General features: G+C 53.4%; 5 protein-coding genes across 11 annotated transcripts; 3 read left to right on the plus strand and 2 right to left on the minus strand.

Annotated features, from left to right (window-relative positions):
* The first annotated feature begins 610 nt into the window (after positions 1–610).
* BSCL2 (BSCL2 lipid droplet biogenesis associated, seipin) lies at positions 611–14,235 on the plus strand. 5 transcript variants are annotated; one of them, XM_059403715.1, is made up of 12 exons: positions 611–2,084; positions 3,981–4,191; positions 5,667–5,983; positions 8,022–8,103; positions 11,603–11,746; positions 12,508–12,642; positions 12,795–12,892; positions 13,025–13,166; positions 13,361–13,427; positions 13,582–13,662; positions 13,769–13,849; positions 13,990–14,235. In XM_059403715.1, exons 2-12 carry the CDS (start codon positions 4,114–4,116, stop codon positions 14,136–14,138), a joined length of 1,374 nt encoding a protein of 457 aa, XP_059259698.1. In that variant the 5' UTR covers positions 611–2,084; positions 3,981–4,113; the 3' UTR covers positions 14,139–14,235. The 5 variants fall into 5 exon arrangements, with proteins under 5 accessions (XP_059259698.1, XP_059259677.1, XP_059259688.1 ...); XM_059403694.1 differs by having other exon boundaries at positions 615–2,084; positions 13,576–13,662; XM_059403705.1 differs by lacking the exon at positions 611–2,084 and having other exon boundaries at positions 3,917–4,191; positions 13,576–13,662.
* Positions 2,023–3,595, minus strand: GNG3 (G protein subunit gamma 3). The gene is made up of 3 exons (XM_059403784.1): positions 3,372–3,595; positions 2,856–2,955; positions 2,023–2,576 (listed from the first exon to the last, which is right to left on the minus strand). Exons 2-3 carry the CDS (start codon positions 2,952–2,954, stop codon positions 2,448–2,450), a joined length of 228 nt encoding a protein of 75 aa, XP_059259767.1. The 5' UTR covers position 2,955; positions 3,372–3,595; the 3' UTR covers positions 2,023–2,447.
* Positions 14,236–14,319: 84 nt separating the features above from the next.
* Positions 14,320–17,614, plus strand: LRRN4CL (LRRN4 C-terminal like). 2 transcript variants are annotated; one of them, XM_059403758.1, is made up of 2 exons: positions 14,320–15,078; positions 15,649–17,614. In XM_059403758.1, exon 2 carries the CDS (start codon positions 15,654–15,656, stop codon positions 16,365–16,367), a length of 714 nt encoding a protein of 237 aa, XP_059259741.1. In that variant the 5' UTR covers positions 14,320–15,078; positions 15,649–15,653; the 3' UTR covers positions 16,368–17,614. The 2 variants fall into 2 exon arrangements, with proteins under 2 accessions (XP_059259741.1, XP_059259732.1); XM_059403749.1 differs by having other exon boundaries at positions 14,320–15,095; positions 15,649–17,613.
* A 1,999-nt stretch (positions 17,615–19,613) lies between these two features.
* On the plus strand, positions 19,614–22,470 carry UBXN1 (UBX domain protein 1). Of its 2 annotated transcripts, none has more exons than XM_059403854.1 (10): positions 19,614–19,723; positions 19,832–19,919; positions 20,059–20,112; positions 20,201–20,307; positions 20,392–20,461; positions 20,683–20,874; positions 20,969–21,020; positions 21,170–21,283; positions 21,975–22,167; positions 22,330–22,470. In XM_059403854.1, the coding sequence occupies exons 2-10, from the start codon at positions 19,861–19,863 to the stop codon at positions 22,377–22,379; spliced, it is 891 nt and encodes a 296-aa protein (XP_059259837.1). In that variant the 5' UTR covers positions 19,614–19,723; positions 19,832–19,860; the 3' UTR covers positions 22,380–22,470. The 2 variants fall into 2 exon arrangements, with proteins under 2 accessions (XP_059259837.1, XP_059259847.1); XM_059403864.1 differs by having other exon boundaries at positions 20,201–20,295.
* A 2,786-nt stretch (positions 22,471–25,256) lies between these two features.
* Positions 25,257–25,969, minus strand: LOC132019982 (ubiquinol-cytochrome-c reductase complex assembly factor 3). The gene is made up of 2 exons (XM_059403895.1): positions 25,759–25,969; positions 25,257–25,672 (listed from the first exon to the last, which is right to left on the minus strand). Exons 1-2 carry the CDS (start codon positions 25,876–25,878, stop codon positions 25,523–25,525), a joined length of 270 nt encoding a protein of 89 aa, XP_059259878.1. The 5' UTR covers positions 25,879–25,969; the 3' UTR covers positions 25,257–25,522.
* Positions 25,970–26,232: the final 263 nt, after the last annotated feature.

A 26,232-nucleotide genomic window follows, 5' to 3' on the forward strand; every position in this document is an offset into this window, starting at 1 on the left:
AAGCCCTTCCCAGCCCCATCCCCTTCTCCCCCCTCCCTGCCCCCTGTGCCCAGTGGGGAGTCTGTGTGGGATTTTCTCTCTCTCTCTGCCCCTAACCTTCCGCCCCAGAGTAAATCAATCTTTAAAAGAATAAAATAGACTATACTGAATCCTTTCAGGAGTTTTCATGAAACACCAAGAAGGAACCAATGGGGACTCCTGAACAGAATGGGGGTAGGTCCCCACTGCAGGAGGGCAACCAGGTTGTTTTCCCTGCTTCTTCATTGCTAGGGTGAGGTAATTAGATGACCTTCAGAACATGTTAGGGCTCAGAAATTCAACAGCTGGAAAGCTGCTTTTTGTTCCTGAAAGTGCCCCAAGTCCATTGGGTACCCCGGACCTGTGGAGACATCCATAGGAGACTAAGTTCAGTTCCTGGTAGATGCCCTTTATTCCTGTGGTTTCCTCTCTGCATTCCTCTCTCCTTAACTGTTTCCTGTGCAAAGGTGTGGGGAAGCTGGGGGTGGTAGATATCCCTAATACCTCCTACTGCTGCAAGGTGCCTCCTCCCACCCCCGCAAATGTATTTTTTTTTTTTTAAGATTGTATTTATTTATTTGATGGAGCACAATCCAAGGGGAGCAGAAGAGGGGATGTCTCCCTTAGCAGAGAGCCCAACATGGGTCTCCATCCCAGGACCCTAGGTTGGTGACCTGAGCTGAAGGCAGACACTTAACCAATGGAATCACCCAGGTGCCCCTCCAAAAGTGTATCCTGACAAAACGAGCTGGCCTAGGATTCCCCCCAGGAAGGATAGATACATCCTTGAATTTGGGGGATGTTGATAATGCATGAGGAGCAGACACCCCGGGACTGTTACCTTCCTGTCTTGGCGCTGGTCCCACTTCCATATGTTCACCCTTGGAAGGAAAAGGCTTCTAGAAAAGCATCCCCGGCTTATAAACCTCCGCCAAGTTTGAGTCTGGGAGGCGCTCGTGAGACATTAAGCCTTGGATTTGGCATCTGCCCAGAAGGCAAGCTGGGGCCACTACGAAGGTTGGTAGGCACACTAGAAGTGGGGACGTTGCTTCTGGCGGATGTGACAGAACGGGCCTGAGGGAGAAATGGGAACACTGCAAGCCCTACCAGGAAACCCAACCCGAATGAATTTCGAGCTTATCTAGCTCCTACGGAGACCAGAAGGCGACTGAGGAACGGCGCCGGGCACACCCCAAAGGGAGCCTCTACTTGGCAAGCTGTAGAGCCTAGATTCCCTCGCCAAGATCCATGCGACCCGTATGCCTGCTACGCTGTGCTTGCGAGGGTCCTCTTGTCCCACGATCTTTGCTTATAGCCACCCGTGCGCCTTCACCTGGATGGTGGGGGGTGGGGAGACGTCGATTTTCAGCCTCCGGGGTGGGTAGGAATGGGCATCGAGTTGGCAAGGGCAGGGGCAGCCATTTTGAGACCAGATGAGCACAGAAGGGACCATATTGAGATCTCTGGCTGCCTGGGGCCGCCATTTTAAGCATGGGGCTAGCTCGGTAGCCCTGTACGGTGAAACCCAGTGACGTGAGGCTGCCATATTGGCGCTAGTCCCATGGCGGTGGCCATCTTGGAAAGGGGCCCGCTGTGGGCGCGGCCATCTTAGAAGTAAAACCGGCCCCTTCGCAGGAATTGGAGCCGCGCTCCTCCCCTCCGTTCCAGAGTTCCTGCGGTCTGCGAATGCTCTCGGAATCCCTCCCTAGATCTCCCCTGTTCGGTCTGTTTTCATTTTCGCTTGTGTTCAGTGCTTGCGCGCGCGCGTGTGCGTGTGTGAGTGCTCTCCGTAGCCTCTGAGTGTCTGTTGTAACTTAGTTCTTCCACTTGAGACGCTCTCTCGCGCCCGCCATCCCCGCCATCCCGGCTATCTCCGATCCTAGACAATGTCTAACCTGATTTGACTGGCCCTATTCCTGGGGTATGCCAAGCCTTCCACCTGCCGCACACACTCCCAGATCTACAGACTGATGGTCCTCTCCCCAAGAACTCTAACACAGGAGCTGTCCTCTGAGACTCTGGATGACTTTATTCTTCAAATGGCTTTACCCTTCTCATAGCTGCAGGTGAGACTGAGAGCAAGCACCCGGTCCATTCCTCGGCCCATCCCTCGGCCCATCCCTCTCTCCATTATCTGAGCGGGTCACAGAGAGAAGCCGGCAGGACGCTGGCAGAGTCTAAACGGCCGTTCTGGGGATGGAGCTAAGGGGGCCCTGGGTCAGGGGCTACTTGGGGTCCTCCGCAGTGGGCGAGGAAATGGGGTCGACAGATCGGTGACGGAGACCTTTGTGCTTCAGATAACCTCATGGGGCTGGACAAGGGCTAGGGATGGGGATGCAGGGACCCTCAGGGGCTCACGACAGTTACTGACCTAAGGAAGGGTCTAGGAGAGGGAAAGGTGAAGAGCTTGTGCCGTGGGACAGGGCAACTCAGAGGAGGGCGCAGAAGAACTTCTTCTCCCGGAAGGGGTTCTCCGAAGTGGGCACAGGGGTGATGAGGGGATCCTCACAGGCGTGGGCATCACAGTAAGTCATCAAGTCTGCTGCTGCCTTGGACACCTGGGGCACAGCCAGGAGGGGAGTTGTTAGCCAGAGCCTCTGAGAGGGAGCCGCCTCCCTCCCCAAATGGGTTATCTTCTGCCACCCCTAGGGCTTCTTCAGACAGTATTCGCCTCCCTCATCCCCCACAGAGGCCAGAGGACAGCTGTCCTTCCAGAGCCAGAGACTCCTCCCCTGAGGGCAGGCAGTCCAGGAAAGAAAACATCTATCTTAGCCTGAGATTTGGGGACCTACAACACAACTAACTGGGCCAACTAATGGGACCCAGGGTCTGCCCACCTTTATCCGGCACAAGCTGGCTTCAATCTTAAGCTGTTCCACCATCTTGCGGGCTTGCCCAATACTCATAGTGCTGTTCACAGGGGTCTCCCCTTTCATCCTGGAGAAAAGAGAGGGATAGCTCAGACCATGATGTGGGGCGTGCGGGGCCGCATAATCTCATCTGAAGACCCCTCCTTCGTGCTCCTTTTTCATCAATCTTTACAAGACTGGGGTCATGTGTCCCAGTATTTTGTTCTCTTATCCTCATCCTCTAGCGTTCTTTCCCATCCCTGTCTTCCTGGGCCAAGGAAATGGAGACGGTGGGATGAAATGCCACCCAAACCCCCCTACGGCCTGGGCCACGGATCATTAGACATAAAAATGGTTTAAGGCTTTTCAGCCCTTCCAGCCATGTGTGTTCCCAGCTCTGAAAGCCTCCACCAGAAAAAGCCCCGCCCTGATGAGGACTCGTAACCCCCCTCTCCCTGCCCCCTTGAGCCCCAGGGGGAGAAAAGCAGGATGCTCCCTACTCACCTGAGGCCACAGGCAGCAACAGCCCTGGGGAGTAGTCAGTGGGGTGCACAAAAGCTGCCTGAGATGGGTGCCCCACCTTGCAGGGAGTTGCAGCTGAAAAGATCTGCGGCAGCAGCAGAAGCAGCTGATACAAAGAAGTCCACTGGGGAGGTCAGGTCAGAGGTCTGCCGGGGGCTAGTCCCAGTTCCGGCAGCTCAGGCACTGCCCAGACGCTGGTACCTGAAGGATGAAGGATGCTAGAAGGAGCTGCTCAGATCCTGGAGCATACCAACTGCCGGACCAGTGGGGGAGCCTGGCTGGTGACTGCAGCCCCTACGCACACCCCCACTGTGAACTGTCTCATTAGCTGCCCTTCCCCCAATGCAGGCATTCTGAATCCAGACTAGGAGGAACCTGGAAAGAGCAGAGGCCCAGGCCAACTCCCCCCCCCAACCCCCTTAAATGGGGTGGTCTGGACCTGTGACATCGCCTGCTGTGGAGTCTGTACTGGCTGCGGGGGGGACCCTGCTCATTTGAAAATCTGACATCAGCTGGGCAGTCGCCCCCCTTCTCCCTCCTCCCTCTGCTCTGACATAGCATGTAGTACCTGAATCTTCTTTTCTTTCCCAGGGACCCTCCATTCCCTATATCCAGGAAAATGTGATGAGCGACAGGTATGAGCTTCTAGATCACCAGCCACTTCATGTTCTAGCCACAAGTGACTCGAGTGGAAGATCCAGGGGCAACAAGGTTCATTAGGAAGATGCCTAAAGAACAAGAAGAAGAAGCTGGGAGAAAAGAGGTGTGCAGATACCAGATCAAAGAATCGGACAAAGAAGAGGTAGGGGACACTGTGGGGAAAGTCTTCGGATGTTTCTTGAACTAGATGAGCTTCCAGGGTGGGTTTTGGAGTGTGGGTATTGGTTTGAGAGATTACATCCCAGGCCTGCAGGGTTGTGGCTGGCGTTCCAGGGAATGTGAAGATGGACACAGTATTAACCTTCCCCTCTGAGGAATCTTATCTGGGGTGAATAGTCATATACAAAATAGAAGGTACCGCCTGCTAAGATCTAATGTACATAACGCGCTGCGGGGATCCTGAGGGAGAGTCCAGTTAGGGTCCGAGGAGGTCGGTTGCGTTCTAAATTGCTGGAGACAAAACACGGAGCTGAAATGCTGTCACTCTTGTGATAGGGGCCAGCCGGCCGGCCGGCCAGCAGGGCTCTCTGCCTCGGACGCCTGCGGGTCCAAGGAGCTGTGGGCGATAAAAGTGGGCGACAGCTGGGTGCCTTCTCCTCTCCCCCTTTGCGGGGGGGTTTAGATGGCCGGTGGTGAAGGTGTGGGTGGAGGGCCCGGACTGCGGCCTCGAGGGGCGGCCTGAGGGGGATGCTGCTGACTCATAGCCTGCCCTGGGCCTTATCTTGAGGCCTGGAGGGAGGCGCCTGTCCTCTCGGGTCTGGGAGGGGGACGGCAGGGAGGGGACAGTACGCAGTGCTCGGAGGTGGGAAACCCGCAGCCCGGCAGGCCCCGCCCCTTGCGCCGGGCCCCGCCCTGGAGTGAGGTCCGGCTCCGCCAGGCCACAGAGGCGGCCGGCGGAATGGGGCGGGGCTTCCGCGGGAGGCGGAAGTCCCCTCTCGCCGTTGCCCCAGCCTCCGCGAGCTGGTGAGTCTGCAGAGCCCTGGCGGCCGGCGAGCCGCTGGTTTCCTCGCTGGCGCGGTTAGGTCGGGGCTCCCGGCGCCGCGCCCACCGCCAGCCGGAGTCAGGTGCTGGCGGGGAGTGCAGGACGCCCTGCCGGGCGTGGGGCTCGGCCCTGGCGGGGAGCGAGCGCAGCTCTGGGAGAAGAGGAGGAACTCGGGAGGCACTTGTGAGCGCGCTTGGGCTGTTGGCTTTGAGTGCGGCTGTACGGCCCTAGGCAAGTCGCGCATTCTGTCGGTGCAGCCACCTCGCAGTGTGGACTCGGTGTCATCGTGTGTGTAGAAGCTTTTTAAGGTGCTCATCCTCTCTGTGTTGTGTGTTGTTATGAATGAGTATCCCGGGGGCCGGTCCCAGACTCGGGTGCCCAGAAGCCAAGTTCAGCTGAGGTGTTGGGGCAGTGGGGTTAAAGAAAGCACAGTGAAGGAAATAATTGGGAAATAAGGAAATAAGGGATAATTGGTTGAGAAACGCAGTCATCTGGAGAAAAGCCATATGAAAACGAAGTCTTGGCTGTGTTCTGCTCTCTCTAGTTCCTCCAAGCCAGTCCAGTAAGCTTGTCCTTCCTGTCCCCACCTCCTCTGGGAAAAGAGCCATTCTTTCCCCCTCTCTGTCTTTTTCCAGGAACCACCAGCTGCTTCATCCCATGGCCAGGGGTGGCGTCCAGGTGGCAGAGCAGCTAGGAACTCAAGGCCTGAACCTGGGGCCAGACACTCTGCACTCCCTGCCATGGTCAATGACCCACCATTACCTGCCTTACTGTGGGCCCAGGAAGTGGGCCACGTCTTGGCAGGTCGTGCCCGCAAGCTGCTGCTACAGTTTGGGGTGCTCTTCTGTACCATCCTCCTCCTGCTCTGGGTGTCTGTCTTCCTCTATGGCTCCTTCTACTATTCCTACATGCCCACAATCAGCCACCTCAGCCCCGTGCATTTCTACTACAGGTGAGAGGGGTCTTCTACCAAAGTAGAGGGATTCTTTGAGAGAATTGCTGTCAGAGCACTTAGTGCTTATTCAGGTCAACCCCTCATTTACAGAGGAGAAGATTCGAGCCCAGTGTGTTTATATGACTTCTTACCTTTCACAGCCCAAGGCTGAAGAAGCTTTGGGTTGGTAGGGCTCTAAGATCCTAGTTCTGCCTCTGGTTGCTGATATTTGTTCAAAAGAAGAAGAAGAAAATCCCCCTTTTATTTATTTATTTATTTATTTATTTATTTATTTTAAAGGAAATTTCTATATTTAAAGATTTTATTTATTTATTTGACAGAGAGAAATCACAAGTAGATGGAGAGGCAGGCAGAGAGACAGAGAGGGAAGCAGGCTCTCCGATGAGCAGAGAGCCCGATGCGGGACTCGATCCCAGGACTCTGAGATCATGACCTGAGCCGAAGGCAGCAGCTTAACCCACTGAGCCACCCAGGCGCCCCGAAAATCCCCCTTTTAGACTGTCACTGTGAGGATCAGTTCTGTTTGGGTTGGGTCAGATCTCTCTTGGGGCCACTGTAGACCTCTTAAGCAACCAGATCCCATAGGTCATCTCAGAACTCAACTTGGCCTTCAGCAGAGAAGGTATTACAAAAGCCTCAGGTTGCCTTGTACATTACTTTCATCCACTCCCAATAATGCCACAGATTATGGAAACACAAGGGAACAGGGTACACAAAGTCCCAGAGTCCTGCTTCTTACCTGGAACCTCAGTTCCTTCTGATTTTACAGAGTTTGCCAAATTCTCCCCCTTTCGCTTAACAGTGGCAATAGGACCAGTGAAGAGATGCTGGTTGGGGCATTCTTATCAATGGTCCAAAGTTAATTTTTTTTTTTTTCCTGTCTTGAGTCCCTGATTATGAACTGTGCTTTCTAAGTCAAAGCTGCTTAAACTTTCAGGAGGCATGATCTCATGAAAACTCTGGGCCTTCTGCTGTAAAAACATGTTTGCACTGGGGTACCTGGATGGCTCAGTTGGTAGGGCACATGACTCTGACTCTTATTCTTAGGGTCATGAATTAAGACTCATGTTGGATGTAGACCTTACTAAAATATATATACACACAAACACACACACACATAAAGGTTTGCCCATGTATAATTTTTGTTACAAGTTGAGATTTGTGAACCTCTTAAAAACCATGTATGGGGGTGCCTGGGTGGCTTAGTCAGTTAAGTGTCAACCTTCAGCTCAGGTCATAATCCTGGAGTTTCAGGATTGAGCCTTGTGTTGGCCTCTGCACTCAGCAGGGAGCCAGCTTCTCTCTCTCCCTCTCGCTTCCTAGCTCTCAAATAAATAAAATCTTTAAAAGAAAAAAAGGAAAAAAAAAAAGAAGAAAAGAAAAAAAGACCATCTTTGGATTCTTTGGGATTTTCCCAAACTAGGCTCCGGACCAGAACTACTGAATCTGGGGATATAGGACCTAGGAATCTCCTTTTTTTGTTTAATTTTTTTATTTAATTAAAAAAAATTTTTTTTTGAGAGTGAGCACACATGCACCCATGAGTTGGTGGGGAGGTCCAGAGGGAAACAGAGAGAGAGAGAGAGAGAATCCCAAGCAGGCTCCACGCCCAGCAGGGAGCCCAACACAAGGCTTGATCCGAGGACCCCAAGTTCATGACCTGAGCAGAAATCAAGAGTTGGACATTTAACCGATTGAGCCACCCAGGTGTCCCCAGGAATCTGCATTTTTATCAAGCTCTCCCCAAGTGAATCTTAAGCACTTCAATCTGAATCTGTTCAACTAGGGGTTCACTGCATCCCGTGTAAGACTTTCCACTGTAACGAGAGGAAATGAGCTGAAGTAGCACGAAGAGAATGAAAACTGTTCAGGTGTCTTGAATCTCCTGGCTGCATTTCTTTTCCGTCTCTGACAGAAGGGTACCTGTTCTGGAAGAAGGGATGGGGGACAAGAGGGAGCCGTAGGGGGCCAAGGAGGTGTGCGGACAGGTAAGGCAGACTCTGTAACTCAGTGGAGTATCCCCATTCTCATCTAGGACTGACTGTGACTCCTCCTCGTCCTTACTCTGCTCCTTCCCTGTTGCCAATGTCTCGCTGGCTAAGGGTGGACGTGATCGGGTGAGTATGGGAGCGGAAGAGAGGTTTCATGAGAGCTTTAGAGACTTGAAATCGGAGGGATTGAGAAAGACCTGACGAGCAGAACTTGAGCAGTAGAGACTCAAGAGGAGGGCTCTCAAGGAGAGGGAGGTTAAAGAAAAAGTCTGAATCGCATGGATGATTTCCTGCCACAGATGATAGCAGTGCCCTTCTCAGATCTTTTCAAACAGGCTGTACCTACTAGATAAGAGGTGTTCTAGACCTCAGTGAGCCAATCAGCTATTTCCCTGGACGAGGCTGCAATCCACCCAGGAGTTTTGAAAGCCTGTATGTGAGGTTAGGAAACTCTTGACATATGTGTGTGATGTGCATTACAGAGAGCACTGTACCAGGGGATGGGCCAGAGGCCAGTAGGGCTTTAGCAAACCCCGAAGCCCTGGGAGATGCAGAGTGGGAATGCATGTGTTTGTAATAGGCAAGCTGCTGGAGGCTCTCGGAAGAGAGGAGGACCCCGGCGTGCTTCAGAGGACCGTAGGAGCATCCATATCGTTTTTCTGAGTTGTTAGCAACATAACTCGTAGTAATTAGTGGCCACGTGTACTAAGAATTTTTAAATCCTCTGAAAAAAAAATTTTTTTTTAAGTGGTTCATGGGAGGACACTTCCTGACAAAGGATAGATCTACATGGTCACTCTGGAGGGAGGAGTGTGAGCTCTAGCATCTGGGGGACCCTGGGATTGGTGTTTGGACCGGCCTTGTTTGGCAGTACAAATAGCCGGCTGTGTGTGTCCTGTGACCTCTTCCACTGGACCAGGAGGTAGCCAGACACTGTCAGGAAGTCTTAGCAGGTCCAGATGAGTTGAGACCCCAGGGGACGTTGTGATGTGGAAGGTTGGATATTGTGAGGCAGAGAGTCATCCTTTTGTTTTATTTATTTATTTGTTTGTTTGTTTATTTATTTATTTTGAGGTGGTGGGAGCTGAGGGAGAGAAAGAGAATCTTAAGCAGGCTCCATGCCCAGCTCAGACCCTGATGAAGGGCCTCGATCCTACCACCCTGAGATGACCTGAGCTGAAATCAAGTCGGGCGCCCCCAGATTAATTGTTTAATCCGGCTACTGAGAAAAGGAGTTTGGAGAGTATTACAGAATCTTCAGTGAAGACATTGATTTGATGTACTTTTATAGCTAAAAATAATAATAAATAGACTGTGTTGAGAAGGAGCTAGAAACAAACCACAGTACATCTGCGCTGAAATGGTGCCTACAGTTGTGTGGCTGCGTGGTGCGGAGATCCTGCTGGTGACTCGGGGAGCCTGAAACAATTGGGTGTGAAGCTGCCGGATGAGGAAGGGAAAGGTGCAGGGCGAGGGGAGAGCCAGTGGCAGGGACGCCGATCAGGGTGGTCCCTGATAATTAAAGTAGGTTAATCATTTTGTCCATTTACAGGGAACCTTTAGGAAGGAAGGAACAGAATAAATAGCATGTATGTATGTTATGTGTAACACTTTGCTAGAAGTAGAAGATGGGGTCCTGCTTTCAAGGAGGTCGCAGGATTGATGGAGAAATTGATACATCGCATTAAGTAGCCAAGTGGAAGGTACATCTTCCACATTTCAGAAGAATTTGAGAGATCAGTATGAAACTGGTGATGGCGAGGCTCAAAGTGGATCTTAGAAGGAAGGGTGGACATTGTGTCGGAATGGGGGAACAGAAGGACAGTCTGCCCATCCGATGTGCACAAAGGCACAGAGTCATTCACAAGAATGTGGTGGTCAATTTCCTGGTTCCCATTGGAGGCGATGATGTGTTTTAGCCAGAATTACTGGTTCAAAAACCTATGTTAAAACAGCTTTGTTGAGAAAAAACTCACATACCATACAATTCACCCGTATAAGATGTATAGTTGAGGGCGCCTGGGTGGCTCAGTGGGTTAAGCCGCTGCCTTCGGCTCAGGTCATGATCTCAGGGTCCTGGGATCGAGGCCCGCATCGGGCTCTCTGCTCAGCAAGGAGCCTGCTTCCTCCTCTCTCTCCGCCTGCCTCTCTGCCTGCTTGTGATCTCTCTGTGTCAAATAAATAAATAAAATCTTTAAAAAAAAAAAAAAAAAAAAAAGATGTATAGTTGAGTCAGAAACTCCTGCCGATTAGCTAATAGTCCCCATTTTCCTCCACCTCACCCAGAGAGCTACCTGTGAAAATGTTCCAGGGACACCTGGGTGACTCAGTCAGTCAAGCATCCGACTAGATTTCAGCCCAGGTCATGACCCTGAGAAGGGTTGTGAGAGATGGAGCCCCACAGCGGCCTCCATGCTTGGTGTGGAACCTGTTTCATCTCTCCTCCTCCCCCTGTGGCCCTCCCCCACCCTTAAAAAATGTTTCCAAGAATTCAGTGAGGCCACCAGCTTCCTCTGGCCTCTTCCAGGGCCTAGAGTCTCATAGAATCCTTTTTTTTTTTTTTTTAAAGATTTATTTATTTATTTATTTGACAGACGGATCCCAAGTAGGCAGAGGCAGGCAGAGAGAGAGAGGAGGAAGCAGGCTCCCTGCTGGGCAGAGAGCCCGATGTGGGGCTGGATCCCAGGACCCTGGGATCACGACCTGAGCCAAAGGCAGAGGCTTTAACCCACTGAGCCACCCAGGCGCCCCTGGAATCCATTTTTTTAAAAGAGATAGTTCATTTTGGAAATAAGAACCCGTACAGAGAAAGACTCTAATCAGTGACTTTCCACCTTTTACCCTAGTGATAGTGCTCAAAGCACCCTTAGCCACGTCTGGATTGGGGGGTGGTTCACGATGGGCTTTTTCTTTTTTTTTTTAAATCCATTCCCTTTGTTTAAAAACAAAAGCTTTACTCTTGCCCCTGTGATTCTTGTGTACCATCCGGAAGGAGGTGATGCTTGGATAAGAATAGTTGAACAAAAAATTAGAAGAATAGAGGACCAGTCAGGAAAAACCTGAGTATGTTTGGTGGCAAATCTTGAACCTTTGGAGGTTAATCCCAGTGAAGAAACCTTCCCACTAGGAGCCTCAGGGTTCTATCCACAGAAGCAAGGTAAGGGACCCAGAGTGACATAAAGCTGATGTGGAGCGACAGTGACCGAGAAGGGATGGCTTGGGAGTTGATGCACACTGCTGTCACTTGGTTAATTAATAGTGGAAGGGAAAGCAGGCTGGGCCCAGGGGATGGCCTCACGGGGACAGGGCTGAGTCACACATGGCCCAGTTGGCAACAGGACGGTTCACTTTTGGGAAAAAAAAAAAAAAAAAAAAAGTGACACAGCCTTTCTCAGAACAGAGCTGGTTTCAGCTAAGTCACAGGATGCTGATCTCAGAAGTGGGAGGGTCCCGGCCGCCACAAGGGGGCAGCACCTTCCTGGGATGAGAGACTGAGCGGCCTCCTGCGCTAGGCAAGGGCAGGGCGGCTGGTGGTGGCCGAGTTTGAAGGGGTGAGGGGAGGTGAACAGAGCACCATCTAAAAAAATAAAATTTTCTGAAATGAGATGGGGGCTGCCTTGGGCAGGTGCTGATGTATGGACAGCCGTACCGTGTTACCTTAGAGCTTGAGCTGCCAGAGTCCCGTGTGAATCAAGATCTAGGCATGTTCTTAGTGACCATTTCATGCTACACCAGAGGTGGCCGGATCATCTCCACTTCTTCACGCTCCGTAAGTGTTCCTGGCCTGTCTGGGAGGGTGCGGAGCTGACAACAGGGGTCAGAACATCTGGGTAGGGCTTCAGGAGAAAATGTCCCAGCTCAGAGGTCACGGACTCCTCACAATGGGGAAGAGGAGTCAGTCTACCAAGCCAGATAGACACCCCACATATCTGATGAGTGTCCAGCTTTTAGAAAGGTCTGAAGAGGGGAGCCAAAATGGGCTTCTTTAGGGCCCCAAAGACCTGGAATCCTCACTCATAAACATATGAGCCGAGAGACAGCTTCTTTAACCCTTTTAGTAGTAGTCCTGTAGCAAGACTAGACTGGATTCAGTGAAGAAATGTGCAGTGCTTATGTGCCCATAGTGGGTCCTCAATAAATATTAAGACCCCATTCTTACGTAAGTTGTCAACAGAGCCACACGATGAAACAAATCTCTGAATGTCTTCATGGAGAAAAAAGCTTCAGGTGGTGTCCTGAAACTTAGTCTCTTCTGGGTGGTCGATCTGCCTGGGGGAAGATCAGAGACTGTGTGGGGCTTAACCTGTGCAGGTTCTTGGAAGAGGGGAATGGAGACATGGTCGGGCAGGGCAGACCTGTCACTCGGGCAGCTGGGATGGTTCGGCCAAGGGTGGGGGATCATGGTAGGAGGTGAAAATGAGAGAGCAGCCGGCTTCACAGACGGCTCAGGAGGCTCGGTTTTGGGGGGTGGGTTGGGCTGCGGAAATCGGGGGGTACCTGTCCCCAGCCTCTCCCTTCTGGCCCCGGCAGGTGATGCTGCATTACCGCTCAGACCTGCTCCAGATGCTTGACACGCTGGTCTTCTCCAGCCTCCTGCTGTTTGGCTTTGCAGAGCAGAAGCAGCTCCTGGAGGTGGAGCTCTACCCGGAGTACAGGGAGAACTCGGTGAGGGGTGAAGGAAGACTAGGCACCGCTCCCCCCAGGAGCCCACAGTCCCACCTGCCGAGCCTGCCGGGAGGGGGCATCGGGTTGGGCTGGGAAGAGTGACAGACACCAGAGGAACGTGCCCTGACACGCCTCCCCGGTCCCATCCCCAGTACGTGCCGACCACCGGAGCGATCATCGAGATCCACAGCAAGCGCATCCAGATGTACGGGGCCTCGCTCCGCATCCATGCCCACTTCACCGGGCTCAGGTGAGGGTGAGCCGATGCCGGCGCGAGGGAGGCTGTCCTCAAGTGCAACTGGCTTGCGTTTTCCTAGAACCAGTTCCTGGGAAGTGAGGAGACTGGTGCTGTCCGCTCACTGCCACCTACCTCTGGCCCCAGGTACCTGCTGTACAACTTCCCGATGACCTGCGCCTTCATCGGCGTCGCCAGCAACTTCACCTTCCTCAGCGTCATTGTCCTCTTCAGCTACATGCAGTGGGTGTGGGGGAGCATTTGGCCCCGACACCGCTTCTCTTTGCAGGTCACAGAGGACCTCCTTCCCCTCCCTTCCCCTCCCCTCCCCTCCCCTCCCCTCCCCTCCACTCCACGATCCTCCTTTGAGGAGCGGGCTGGGGCGTGGCCAAGGGCTGGGGCGTGGCCAAGGGCTGGGGAGCAGCGGGGGTCCCAGATCACAGGGAGGCCCAGCCTTGCTGCTCACTAGTTTGTCCCGCACAGGTGAACGTCCGGAAACGAGACGGTTCGCGGAAGGCAGTGCAGCAGCGGATCTCTGCCCGGCATGCAGGTAAACATGACGGGAGGCGGGGGGCTCCTGTGTGGCCCAAGCTTTAGGCCCTCGCAGCTGAGCTGAGGGGCGGAGGACAGGTCGGAGGAGGTGAGCTTGGCCCAGGCAGCTGCGTTAGCCCCGCCCCCGTTCTCTACCCACTTTGGAGGCACAGGACCCCAAGGCCAGGAGGAGTCAACCCAGCTGTCAGACATCACAGAGGACAGCGAGAGCCCTGAAGATCCCCCAGGGGCAGGTACTGGCCGCAGCTCAACCGCCCTCCCTCCCTCCGTCCCCACAAGTCCTCAGTTGTCCTGTCAGCCTCTTCTAGTCTGACCTCTGCCTTCCCCCTGCGGCTGCAGAGGGCCAGCCCCCTGAGGAGGAGAAAGCAGATCAGCAGCCCTTGAATGGAGAGGAGGAGCTGGAGCCAGAGGCCAGTGATGGTGAGGCGCCCGGGGCCCGGAGGTCTGGGCGGAGTGGAGGTGGCTGGCGGGTGGGGAGGAGGTTATATTGGTGGAGGGAGAAGAGCCTTCGGTTACTTAATTTCCCATTGGGGGTTTTGTTTCTCCCTCCCCTGGTTCAGGCTCCTGGGAAGACGCAGCTTTGCTGACGGAGGCCAACCTGCCTGCTCCCGCTCCCGCCCAGGTCCCCTCCCCCATCCCTGCCCCGGAGACTCTGGGCAGCTCTGAACCCTCTGGGGACAAACAGCGCCCCACCTGCTCTAGTTCCTGAAGAGAACGGGGCAGAGTCCTCACATTCCAGTCCTTTCTCCTCTCCCCTGACTCCTTCCCCTATCCTGTGGCTCCCCCAATAAACTATTTTCATGCCACTTGCTTGCCTGACTCCTGGAAATGGATTCAGGGCCACTTGAGAACCCCAGGTTCCCAGGGCATCCTCCCCGCCTTCCTACATTGGAGGAGACTGTCTTGTTGGGGGGGCTGCCTGCCGAGGGGGAAGGCCTCCAGACCTGGACTGCTCTAGGTACTGCTGTCTGTATTCATAGGCCTAGAAAGTCCAAGGAGAGAAAACCCATCCGGCCTACTCCATCCACGTGACTCTGGGGAGGGGGATCATTGCAGGGCGGGTCCGGAGAGCCAGGCTGCATCATTCCGGTCTCTGCACCCCTCCCTTTCTCTGTCCATTGGGAGGCAGAAGACAGGAAATGACTGCCATGGATGTGGTATGATTTTTACCAAAGCAGCATTTTGTAGCCCAGGCCTCATGCTGTCACAGCTGTTTTCTTCTTGGGTCCCAGACAGGTGGCCGTCTCTCCTCTGCGCCCCTCCTCATCCCTCCACATAGCTTGAGCCTTGTGAGTCTCGGCTCCTGGCTGCCTTCCACATTCCACTCCCCTCTCGGAACCCAGGCATCCTGGCCTCCAGATGAAACAGCTGCTGTGACTCCCGGCCCCCCGCCCCCCCAATCCCTGGCCCCGTGACTCAGGCTCTCTGAAGGGACCGGCCCCGCTTCTTGGCATTCACCGGGAAAGGGGGGTGGAGGGGGCCTGGCGGGGTGGGGGCTAGGTGGTGACATCACAGTGGAAGGGTATAAAAGCTTCGAGCCAAAACAGAATTGAAATTGAGGACACTGACAAAACCTGCCCGCAAGCCTGTGCTCCCGGGGTCGCCCCAGCCTCACGCCCACAGACCACTGGTGGGAGATTTGCACCGCGGTGAGACCTCTCGGCTGGTGAGGGGCTGCTGGGAACCTGGGGGGGGGGGGCAGAGAGGTGAGGGTGGGCAGGGACTGGAGCTCTTTCAACAGGTGGGGAGGATGCTGAGGTCCTTAAGGTTCCCCCTCTATACCATCTCTTCTGTCTCATTTCTGTCACTTTCGGGTTTTTGTGTGTGTCTCTGACTGATAATTGTTTTACCGAGATCTTTGCTTTGGTTGACTGCTGGAAATTTTCCCACCTTTCTTCTCCAGGCTGAGTAAATCATTTCCTCTTCTTTTCCCCTCCAGAACTTCGCTTATTCATTAACCATTTCTGGGCCTTCACCCATTGCCAGTCACACCCCCATCTCGCGGCAGCCCATGTGTTTGCCCCCCTCCCCCCAAAACCAAGTCCACAGCTGGTTCAGAAGTCGGTTGACAAATAAGTGTGTCTGCCCCTTCTCTCCTCTTTTCTGTCTCTCATTGGCCCCCGCTGTGTGTCCCTGTCCCCAGAGGTTTCGTTGAGGGAGGGGGTCTAGGAGGAATGGGGTCTGGGCAGTCTTTACCTCTCCACCTCCCTCCCTTCCAGACTCCATGCCGGGCTCTCCCTGCCTTCTGTGTCTCCTGGCTGTCACCTTCTCCTTAGTTCCCAGAACGCGGCCCTTGGCCCCTCAAGATCTTATGGAAGAGGAGGAAGATGAGACGTCCCGGCCACCCCTGCCGCCTGTCCTCTGTGACTACGACAGCTGCCGGCACCTGCAGGTGCCATGCAAGGAGCTGCAGAGGGCTGGGCCCAGAGCCTGCCTGTGCCCTGGGCTCTCCAGCCCTGCCCAGCCGCCTGCCCCGCCGCGCCTAGGAGAAGTGCACGTGGTGGCCGAGGACGGAAGCGCAATGGTGCACTGGTGTGCTCCCTCCTCGCCCGTCCACCAGTACTGGTTGCTGCTTTGGGAAGACCGTGAGGCCACCTGGAAGGGGCCCCCGCTCAACTCCACGGTCCGCAGAGCAGAATTGAAAGGACTGAAGCCCGGGGGAGATTATGTCGTTTGCGTGGTGGCTGCCAACGGGGCTGGAGAAAGCAGTGTGCCTGGGACAGGTGGAGAGGGCCTCGAGGGGGTGGGTGGCCCGACTTTCGGGCCCTGCGGCAGGCTGGCCGTGCCCCCCAGACCCGTTACCCTGGTGCACACAGCCATCGGGGTGGGCACGGTGCTGGCCCTGCTGACCTGCTTAGCTCTGGTCTGGCATTTCTGCTTGCGTGAGCGCTGGGGCTGCCCCCACCAGCCGGCCTCCCAGCCTGCAGTAGGGCTCTGAAGCAGCCTGGGGGGGCCTCTCGGGGCCCAGCTGAACCCAGGCTTGGAGAGGAGAGCTTAGCCTGGGTTTCCTGGGAGGAGGCGGCTGCTGCTGCTGCCCTGAGCAGCCCTGGGGTTGGGGGGCTGTTGAGGGGGATGCGTGGAGAGTAGAAGGCCAGGAGCCTGAGGCCCTATCTGAGTCTCAGTGCTCAGCCCCAGAACTTGTTCAGGTCCCAGACTTTCCGTCCTGCTTCAGCCTCAGGTTTGGAAAGGAGCAGAGGGGGGGGTGGCAACCTTTTCCTTAGAGGACCAGATGGTAAATAACGTAGGCTTTGCAGTTCCAGACGATTAAAATCAAAGATAAAACGTAGGTACTTGTATAGCCACAGAACTGTGTAAAAACATAAAAACCATTCTTAGCTCATAGGCCTTTCCTTTTCGGATCAGGCCTGGCCGTGTTAGGCCTGTTGGCTGCAGTGAGCGGATCCTAATCCCCATCATATACCCTCAAAAGTGCCCTGTCACATTGGTGGCTTTGGTGGGCTTTTGAGAACAATTTGGGAGTTTGGGGCAAGACTACTCCCTCTTTTACCTTTCCTTTGGATATTGAAGGTGGGCACCCCTGTGTCAGAGTCCACCTGTGTCAGAAGTGGGTGGAAATGAATGACTGACATAGGGTGGAGAACCATGCTGTCTGGGGCATTTCCCAGGAAATCCAAGGATTTCCCCCACTTTCCCTCAATCTGTGTCTGCTGTATTTCCACTGTACCAACATTAAAGGAAATATAAAAGGAAGACATTTTCATTTTTCCTGACCCTTTTCATTTTCCTGTCTGCATACCTATGTCTCAGAGTAGCGTATACTTGCATATTGATCTTTAAAATTAACTGGATGTAGGGGCACCTGGGTGACTCAATCAGTTGAGTGTCTGACTCTTGGTTTCCCGCCCAGGTCATGATCTCAGGGCTGTGAGATCAAGCCCCGCACCAGGCTCTGAGCTGGGCATGGAGCCTGCCTGAGATTCTTTCTCCCTCTGTCTCTCCCCCATCCCAGGAAATAAATAAAACCTTTAAAAAAATAAAAAATAGGGGCGCCTGGGTGGCTCAGTGGGTTAAAGCCTCAGCCTTCGGCTCAGGTCATGATCTCAGGGTCCTGGGGTTGAGCCCCACATGAGGCTCCTTGCTCAGCGGGAGCTTGCCTCTCCCTCTCTGCCCTACTCCCCTGCTCATGTTTTGTCTCTCTCAAAATGAATAAATTTTAAAAAATCTTAAAAAAAAAAAAAAGACGTGGTATTATACAATTAAGGATTTTTTTTTTTTTAATCGTTAGACCTCAGGATAGATTTAGAATATGTGTGTTCTCAGGGTGCCTGGGTGGCTCAGTGGGTTAAGCCTCTGCTTTCAGCTTCGTTCATAATCCCAGCGTCATGGAATCAAGCCCCACATCAGGCTCTCTGCTCAGCAGGGAGCCTGCTTCCCTCTCTCTCTCTCTCTCTCTCTGCCTGCCTCTCTGCCTACTTGTGATCTCTCTTTTAAATATAATCTTTAAAAAAAAAGAATGTATGTGTTCTAATACGCTTGCCATACTGTGTCCCGGTTTTATTTGCTTCCTGCATTTCCTCAGCATTTATTCATTTACAAATGAGGGGCCCCATCTCTCATTATTCAAGACATGCTCTTCGTATTCTCATTAACTCTTCACAGTCTTTCAAAAGATAGGATCACCGGGGAGGAGATGAGAAATTTGAAGTTCTAAATGGTTTGAAGCTGCAGGTAAGGAGCTGAGTTAGGATGCCCAACTCCAAAGAAGGTGCTATTCACTCCACAATGGACAGGCAACCCAGCATAGTGGTTTAGTGACTGCATACCGCATGGTTGTGGATCCTAGCTTGGCTACTTACCAGCTTTGTGACCTTGTCTCCTTTTTCTGTGTTTCCTGTGACTAGTAATAGCATAATCGTATAGATTGTTGTGATGATTGAATAGGTCTTAGTCCCATAAGTCTCTAGTGGAGCTGGGAGGTGGGAAGGGGGTGGTCAAAGCAGAATTCCCTTAGAAAGCAAACCTTGGGGTCGGCTGGGTGGCTCAGTGGGTTAAAGCCTCTGCTTTCGGCTCTGGTCATGATCCCAGAGTCCTGGGATCAAGCCCTACACCGGGCTCTACTGCTCAGCAGGGAGCCTGCTTTCCTTCCTCTCTCTCTGCCTGCCTCTCTGCCTACTTGTGATCTCTGTCTGTCAAATAAATTTAAAAAAAAGAAAGAAAGAAAGAAAAGAAAAGAAAGCAAACCTGGGTGCTCGCTTCGGCAGCACATATACTAAAAAAAAGAAAGCAAACCTGGGGTCCCGTCTCCCAAGTGACTGGGAATTAAGCAGTCCCACAGAAGAGGTGGGACATCCCAGGCAAAGGGACTGTTAGGTGCAATGGGCCTGGAAGAGCAGGAGGGTCTGTTTCGCAATATGCACAAGTTAGCCGCAAATGGTGGGAGGTGAAACAGCGCACTAGCCAAGTTTCCATGGTACGGTCTTTTTTTTTTTTTTTTTTTTAAGATTTTATTTATTTGACAGACAGAGATCACAAGTAGGCAGAGAGGCAGGCAGAGAGAGAGGAGGAAGGAGGCTCCCCGCTAAGCAGAGAGCCCGATGCGGGGCTCAATCCCAGCACCCAGGGATCACGACCTGAGCAGAAGGCAGAGGCTTTAACCCACTGAGCCGCCCAGGCGCCCCTCCATGGTACAGTCTTGCCAGGCACCAAAAGGCAGTGCTTAGTTATTCTTTTTCAGAGAGGGCTCTAAACAAACAAACAAACAACAAATAAAACGGAGGAAACCAGCCTACTAGCACTTAAATTTCATCCTAAATGACTGGGGTGTCGGGAATTTTTAAGCAGGGAGGTGATGACAGGATCAGATAATTAATTGTGTTCTGCAAAGATGCCTTTGTCAGTGGGGCGGAGGATGGCTCAGTTCCCCGGAGAGGATGAGCTGGTGAAAGACCTTGTACATTTATTTCTATGGCTCCTCATCAACACTGCCAAATAGCATTCCAACCGGTCGACGGCTTTTACATTCCGCCCACGGGTTTCAGGGCCGCGCCCCCCTTCTATCCCACCGCCGCGGGGCGTGCCAGCTTGGCTGCGGGACGGGGGAGAGTTGGCGGGGAGGGGCGGGGCGGCGGGGGCGGGCCGTGCGCAGCTGGATCCGCGAGTCGGACGCACCGCCCACCCCGCCCGCGCCGGGTCCAGGCGGCTGGGCCCGGGCGGTGCTTTCTGGCTCTCGGCGGCACCCGTCCCCGCCCGCCTCCACGTGACCCAAACAGATCCGGGCACTTCCGTTTCCCTCGGCTTTCTTCTCGGCGGTGTCCGCTGAGGGTCCAGAGCCGGGTAAGTGAGAGAGCGCCCAGCTGGGGCGTCGGGGGCGGGACCGCGCGCGGGCCGGGGGCACCCCGCGCTGACCCCCCGCCCTGCGCGGTCCTTCTCGCCCTCCCCCAGATCCCCGCGGAAGCGGCGGTGGCGGCGCCATGGCGGAGCTGACGGCTCTGGAGAGTCTCATCGAGATGGGCTTCCCCAGGGGACGCGCGTAAGGCAGCCCCTCAAACCTTGGCCCGCGGGGATCGCGGACCTGACTGGCCTTTCCCCTAGCCTGGCCTCAGGCTGCACGCCCCAGCCTGACCAGCACCATGGCTCGCGGGCGCTATTCACGGTGTTTCTGCCCCCAGGGAGAAGGCTCTGGCCCTCACAGGGAACCAGGGCATCGAGGCTGCAATGGACTGGTGAGCGCTCCGATGGGGTGGCAGGGCCTGGGGGACTTCTGGGAGGGCCAGCGTCCGTGTTAACCTCCTTCCCGACCTTCCCTGCCAGGTTGATGGAGCACGAAGACGACCCCGATGTAGATGAGCCGCTAGCGACCCCCCTTGGACATGTCCTGGGAAGGGAACCCACCTCCCCGGAGCAAGGTGGCCCTGAAGGTCCTGACTGAGGAACACCGTGTTGGTTATTCACGAGGGCCTGAGGAGGATGAACGGGCAGTAACACTGATTGCTTGTTTGTAGGAACCGGCTCTGCTGCTGGAGAAGGCAAACCCATTTTGAGTGAAGAAGAGAGACAGGAACAGACTAAGAGGTACAGTAAGGACAGTCACGTTTCTGAGGGTCACCTTCCACTTGTCCACAATACACAACTCTGATTAAAGAACCTGGAACTTAACACTCTTGGTCTGTCCTGTCTTGGCGGTTTCTTTCATCTCTCTTTGGGCACGTGTTCCCGTATTTCATCTTGAATCTGTTATAAACTCACGCGATCTGTGTCCGTCTCTTTTGAGCTCTTTCTTTTGTGCAACACAGGATGTTGGAGCTGGTGGCCCAGAAGCAGCGGGAGAGGGAAGAAAGAGAGGAGCGAGAGGCTTTGGAGCGGGAACGGCAGCGCCGGAAACAAGGGCAGGAGTTGTCAGCTGCTCGACAGCGGCTTCAGGAAGATGAGATGCGCCGGGCTGCTGAGGAGCGGAGGAGGGAAAAGGCTGAAGAGTTAGCAGCCAGGTCTGGGTGATGCGGATGTTGGATAATAGATGAGATGGGAAGCTAGGTTTGCTTTGTCAACATCTGATCTGCTTTCTTCCTGTCTGCTTTCCAGACAGAGAGTCCGGGAAAAGATTGAGAGAGACAAAGCAGAGAGAGCCAAGAAGGTAGGTGATTGGGAAGACACTGGGGTAAAGAAGTAGGTGGGCTAGTAAAAAAAATTCTCTTTCCTAGCTTTAGAGGGAAAGGATAGGCATACGATGTTCCTCTTACGAGTGGGTGAAAGCTTGACCAGTGTTTTCCTTTGTCTTCCCAGTATGGTGGGAGTGTGGGTTCTCGGCCTTCTCCACCAACAGAGCCAGGTCCTGTTCCCTCCTCTCCCAGCCAGGAGCCTCCCACCAAGCGGGAATATGACCAGTGTCGCATACAGGTACTGATTCTGATTCCTGTCTTGCTTCTGGGACCCCCTTCATTGGCCTATAAGACACCTGACTCAGAGCTTTATTCAGTTAGGTTCTCTTTGCCAAACCTTTTCCTTCTTTGTAAGTGACTTTTGAAATTCTATCTCTTCTACTTTTGGAAAGATTTCAAACTTCTCTTGACCCAGTCTTAATTTAAAACCGTATCTCTGCCTTACTCAGCAGTTACCTTTTTAGCAGTTGATGTTTTCACTTAGTTTATTACACAGCTATTTGTATGGTGGGCTATTTATGTATTTTTGTATGAACTTATCCTTGTGTTTGTTAAACTGTGAGAAAGCTGCAGTCTTAAAGCCTTAGGGAAGCAGAGTAGTGGTGGTTCATCGGCTGCTTCAGATAGTAATTATGCCGGTACAGTCTCTCTCTTTTTTTTTTTTAAGATTTATTTACTTATTTGACAGAGATCACAGGTAGGCAGAGAAGCAAGCAGAGAGAGAGGAGGAAGCAGGCTCCTGCTGAGCAGAGAGCCTGATGTGGGGCTCGATCCCGGGACCCTGGGATCATGACCTGAGCGAGGCTTTAACCCACTGAGCCACCCAGGCGCCCCTGGTTCAGTCTCTTGATGCAGTTCTTGTTTTCCTTATTTGGGCACCGCACTCAGTTTTGATGCTCACAGCACTGTATTTCTCGCTTGCCCTCCAGGTCAGGCTGCCAGATGGGACCTCACTGACCCAGACGTTCCGGGCACGGGAACAGCTTGCAGCTGTGAGGCTCTACGTGGAGCTCCACCGTGGGGAAGAACCTGGGGGAGGCCAGGACCCTGTGCAGTTGCTCAGTGGCTTCCCCCGGCGGGCCTTCTCCGAGGCGGACATGGAACGGCCTCTGCAGGAGCTGGGTATGACACCTGGGACCAGGAACAGGGGTTGGGGGCGGGAAGGGGATGCCCAAGAAAGGAAGGAATGCCAGAAGACACTTGGAGGAGATGGCGTGAGGCCAGAAATTTGGGGGGCAGAAGGCAAGGATCTTTGTGGTCAAAGCTGTCTTCTTCAATCTTCAGGACTTGTGCCTTCTGCTGTCCTCATTGTGGCCAAGAAATGTCCCAGCTGAGAGGCCTTTATCCCACCATCCCTCTCTGACCTCTTCGTCTTTGATAAAGCACTGACATCTCCTTCCTAATAAATAGACCCTGAGTTCTGTATGTGCCTGAATCCTTCCTGAATGGCTGGGAGGGACAAAATTAAGGCAGAGGAAGAAGCCAAAAGGGAAGGCATTTAGGATAGGCCCTATTTTTCATCTTGATGTTTTTTTTTGTTCTTTAAGGTTTTATTTATTTTTGTGACAGAGAGAATGAGCGTGGGGGAGAGGCAGAGGTAGAAGCAGACTCCCTAAGGAGCGGCAAGTCTAATGAGGGTATCAATTCCAGGATCCTAGAATCATGACCTGAGCCAAGGGCAGATGGTTAACCGACTGAGCCATCCAGGTGCTCCTTTTAAAAGATTTTTTAATGTATTCATTTTGAGAGAGACAGCAAGAAAACGCGCAGGGGAGGGGACAGGGGCAGAGGGAGGGGCAGAGGGAGAGGCAGGCTCCCCACGAGCAGGGAACTCCATGAGGGGCTCCATCCCAGGACCCTGAGATCACAACCTGAGTTGAAGGCAGACATTTAAAGATTTCATTTATTTGACAGACAGAGATCACAAGTAGGCAAAGGGGCAGGCAGAGAGAGAGAGGGAAGCAGGCTCTCCGGTGAGCAGAGAGCCCGATGTGGGGCTGGATCCCAGGACCCTGGGATCATGACCTGAGCCAAAAGCAGAGGCTTTAACCCACTGAGCCACCCAGGGGCCCCTGAAGGCAGACACTTGACCCACTGAGCCACCCAGGTACCCCTCAACTAAAGCTTCTAACAAACTTGGTAACAATATCTGGGTTTTTTTATTTGCTTGGGAAGTTGAGAGGGGAGAATTGTTGGGGTTGGGGAGTACAATGGATAGCACTCTTTGCTCCTATAGGTAAAAAGCAGTGCATAGGCCTGAAATCCTTATTCCTATGCCTTTTTCTTTTTTCTTTTTTCACTGTCCACCTGCCCCTGCCTTGACTTCTTGAAGCAGCCAATTTACCTCTTTAGTAAAATAAGGACAATAGTACCTGTTAATTCAGATTATTGTGGGTGTTATATAATGGTGATGGGGGCTTTATTTAGCACACTGCCTGGCACCTAATAAATTTCCAGTAACTATTAGCTACCTAAAGGGTAATTAAAAAAAAAATTATTTATTTAATACAGAACATGAGCAAGGGGGAGGGCAGAAACAGGCTCAATCCTAGGACCCTGGGATCATGACCTGAGCTGAAGGCAGAGGCTTAATGGACCGAGCCATCTAGGCCCCCTAAAAGGGTAATTTTTTTTTTAATGTAGCCATTCACAAATGGCCAGAGGAGCAATGCAGTGACCTTTGCAAGTGCATTTCCTCCTCACTAAAAAGCACTGAGTACTTACTATGCACCGCACAGTTTTAACTGCTGTATTAACTGAGATAAAAAGGCAGTTACCTGGGAATAGGTGCAAGTATGCCCTTTTAGAGACTGGGACACCAAAGCACGTGGCTTGCTGAAACCAACACAGGTAACCAACAGCAGAACCTGGGCACACCTGGGGAAGCCTGACTGTAGGGATCAGGCTCTCAACCTCCAGGCTCCCGGCTCATAGCCCCTCAGTGCTGCTGATCCCCTCACTCTCATGCTCCCTCAAAGAGCTGCTAACCTTTCCCCTCTCATTCCCAGGCTCAGAAAGAGGCCACAATTAAACTGAAGATCACACATAACAAATGTGTTTGGCTTAGGGGTTCACCATCCACCAACTGAAACAGCCCCAGTGCTGCCATCTGGGTTTGGACCTCAGTGTTATCAAGCTATACTTACTGTTCTGGCCTTTTTTCTTTTTTTCCTTCAATTGAAATCTTGCTTGGAACCACAGGATGTAAGATAGACAACAGGTGTACCTGGGTGGCTCAGCTGGTTAAGGGTCTCTTAGCCTTGGCTCAGGTCATGATCTTGGGGTTGTGAGATTGAGTCCCCCCCACTTCCCACCACCTGCACTGAGCAAACAGTCTGCCTATGACTCCCTTTCACCCTCCCCACCAGGGTTTTTCAATTTTTTTTTTTTTTATTAAAGATTTTATTTATTTGTCAGAGAGAGCACAAGCAGGGGGAGCAGCAGGCAGAGAGAGAAGGATGCGGGACTCAATTCCAGGACCCCCGGATTTCGACCTGAGCTGCAGGCAGACACTTAACTGAGCCCCCAGGCGTCCCTCAAATAAATCTTAAAACAAACAAAAAAAACCCCACAGACAACAGGGAGTGAATTTGTGGACTTGGATGTGGGGTGTGACCCAAATGCCAGCTTTATTTCCTCACTTCAGTGGCATCTGCAAGAGAGCCATGACTAGATTCAGACACTGAACTACCTTGAAATCCTTGGAAGGAGAACCCCTCCCCTACCTTTATTGAAGTGATGCTCTGTGCCAAAGATGCACTTTACATTTCCAAGTTAATCTTTTTACAACAACCTTCAAGATACTTAACACCTTTTATGAAACAGCACTGAGGCTCAGAAAGGTTTTGTAATAGGCAGGACTTTAATCAAGATCTGTCTGACTTAAAGCACGCTCCTTTCGCTCAGCAATTTAAATTGGCCTCCAACGGTTCGGTAGCCACAGAAATCATCACCGCACATGCTAAATACCAACAGCCCCTCTCCAACCTCACCCAAAGTGTCCTCCATGGGCATCTACTGCTACAGGATTTTCCAGGATAGTTCTGATTTCGAGAACGTCTCCTGGTTATCACCGAAAGGCCCCTCAGACCACATGACCTGGCTTGTGTTTGGAAAACGTGGTCGTTGCAGGACCGGTGGGACTCACAGTCATCCGCGTCCCCTACACGGATCCCCAGAACACTCTAGACACAGGCGTCAGACCGCAGAGCTCACTGACCGGACGGAGGAACGTGATTTATTGGTTCCTTCAGTTAGCCACATCCCACGCCCTGGCCCGCGACGCAGGACGGACTATCAGTGCAGCGTCTGCGGGTGGCGGCGGGACGTGCTCACCCCGCAGCGGCTCCCGGGGTCTCAACGAGGCCTGGGCGCGGCATCCCGGGTCCGGACTCCCTACCGGGCCTACGGAGGAGAAAGGCCGCGCCGGACTCCTGCGCGGGAGCAAGGTGCCAGCGCCCACGAGGGAGGTCCGGGCTCACGCTGACCTCCCGCCGCCGCCGACCATCCAGTTCTTCCTCCAGGCCACGTTCTCCTGCGTGGTCGCTGCCTCCTGCAGAGTGGCCAGCACTAACTCTTTGGTTCTGGTCGCCTCGTCCCTGCGCCGCGGGTCCTGCTCGGGTATCTCCTGCGGGTAGGAAGGTTCGCCGTCCTGACCCCCCAGCCCGGGGCTCTCCGCCCGCCCGCCCCACCTCGCACCCCCGTTACTCCCACCTTCAGCATCGCCTGCTTCTTCTCCTCTCCCGGGGTCACGAGGACAAAGAGCGCGGAGCCCACGCCAGCCCCCGCGCCCAGAAGGGCACCCACGATCAGCGCTTTGCGTAAAGTCTCCATGGCCGACCGCGCCACCGGCGACGGGGCCCTCTGGAGCTTTCGCCGCCTGGAAGCCGTCCCCGGCGTCTCACTGCCTCCCGCGCAGGCTAGAGCGGCCCGCAGCGGAGACCATAGAGAAGGAGCCGGGCTAGAGAGGGCCTAGTCGGCCCAAAGCGCTTGGGTGTGAAAGGGCTGGTTTAGCGGGGGAAGTGGAGCGTGTCCCGAAGCGTTGGCATCGAGGGCCAAGCTCTGGGCTCACTGTCAGGAAATTTAAAACGGAATTGTCGGCCTGGTTGCTGTGGGGTTTGCAGTTGCCCAGTTCTGAAATTTCCAGGTCGATTCTGTGCTCTGTAGTTTCCTACAATGATTTGTGCG

The sequence above is a fragment of the Mustela nigripes genome, chromosome 1 (assembly GCF_022355385.1).
Source record: "Mustela nigripes isolate SB6536 chromosome 1, MUSNIG.SB6536, whole genome shotgun sequence".
Lineage (NCBI taxonomy): Eukaryota > Metazoa > Chordata > Mammalia > Carnivora > Mustelidae > Mustela > Mustela nigripes.

Excerpts from the sequence above, each read along its gene's own strand:
- LOC132019982 (XM_059403895.1), bottom strand. The coding sequence starts at position 25,878 with ATGGAGACTTTACGCAAAGCGCTGATCGTGGGTGCCCTTCTGGGCGCG. Across the intron at positions 25,673-25,758 it reads AGAAGCAGGCGATGCTGAAG|GAGATACCCGAGCAGGACCC; the intron begins GTGGGAGTAACG and ends TCCTACCCGCAG.
- UBXN1 (XM_059403854.1), top strand. The coding sequence starts at position 19,861 with ATGGCGGAGCTGACGGCTCTGGAGAGTCTCATCGAGATGGGCTTCCCC. Across the intron at positions 20,113-20,200 it reads ATCGAGGCTGCAATGGACTG|GTTGATGGAGCACGAAGACG; the intron begins GTGAGCGCTCCG and ends CTTCCCTGCCAG. Across the intron at positions 20,462-20,682 it reads AGACAGGAACAGACTAAGAG|GATGTTGGAGCTGGTGGCCC; the intron begins GTACAGTAAGGA and ends TGTGCAACACAG.
- LRRN4CL (XM_059403758.1), top strand. The coding sequence starts at position 15,654 with ATGCCGGGCTCTCCCTGCCTTCTGTGTCTCCTGGCTGTCACCTTCTCC.
- GNG3 (XM_059403784.1), bottom strand. The coding sequence starts at position 2,954 with ATGAAAGGGGAGACCCCTGTGAACAGCACTATGAGTATTGGGCAAGCC. Across the intron at positions 2,577-2,855 it reads CCAGCTTGTGCCGGATAAAG|GTGTCCAAGGCAGCAGCAGA; the intron begins GTGGGCAGACCC and ends GCTGTGCCCCAG.
- BSCL2 (XM_059403694.1), top strand. The coding sequence starts at position 4,114 with ATGCCTAAAGAACAAGAAGAAGAAGCTGGGAGAAAAGAGGTGTGCAGA. Across the intron at positions 8,104-11,602 it reads CTAAGGGTGGACGTGATCGG|GTGCTGATGTATGGACAGCC; the intron begins GTGAGTATGGGA and ends TGCCTTGGGCAG. Across the intron at positions 11,747-12,507 it reads TCTCCACTTCTTCACGCTCC|GTGATGCTGCATTACCGCTC; the intron begins GTAAGTGTTCCT and ends TGGCCCCGGCAG.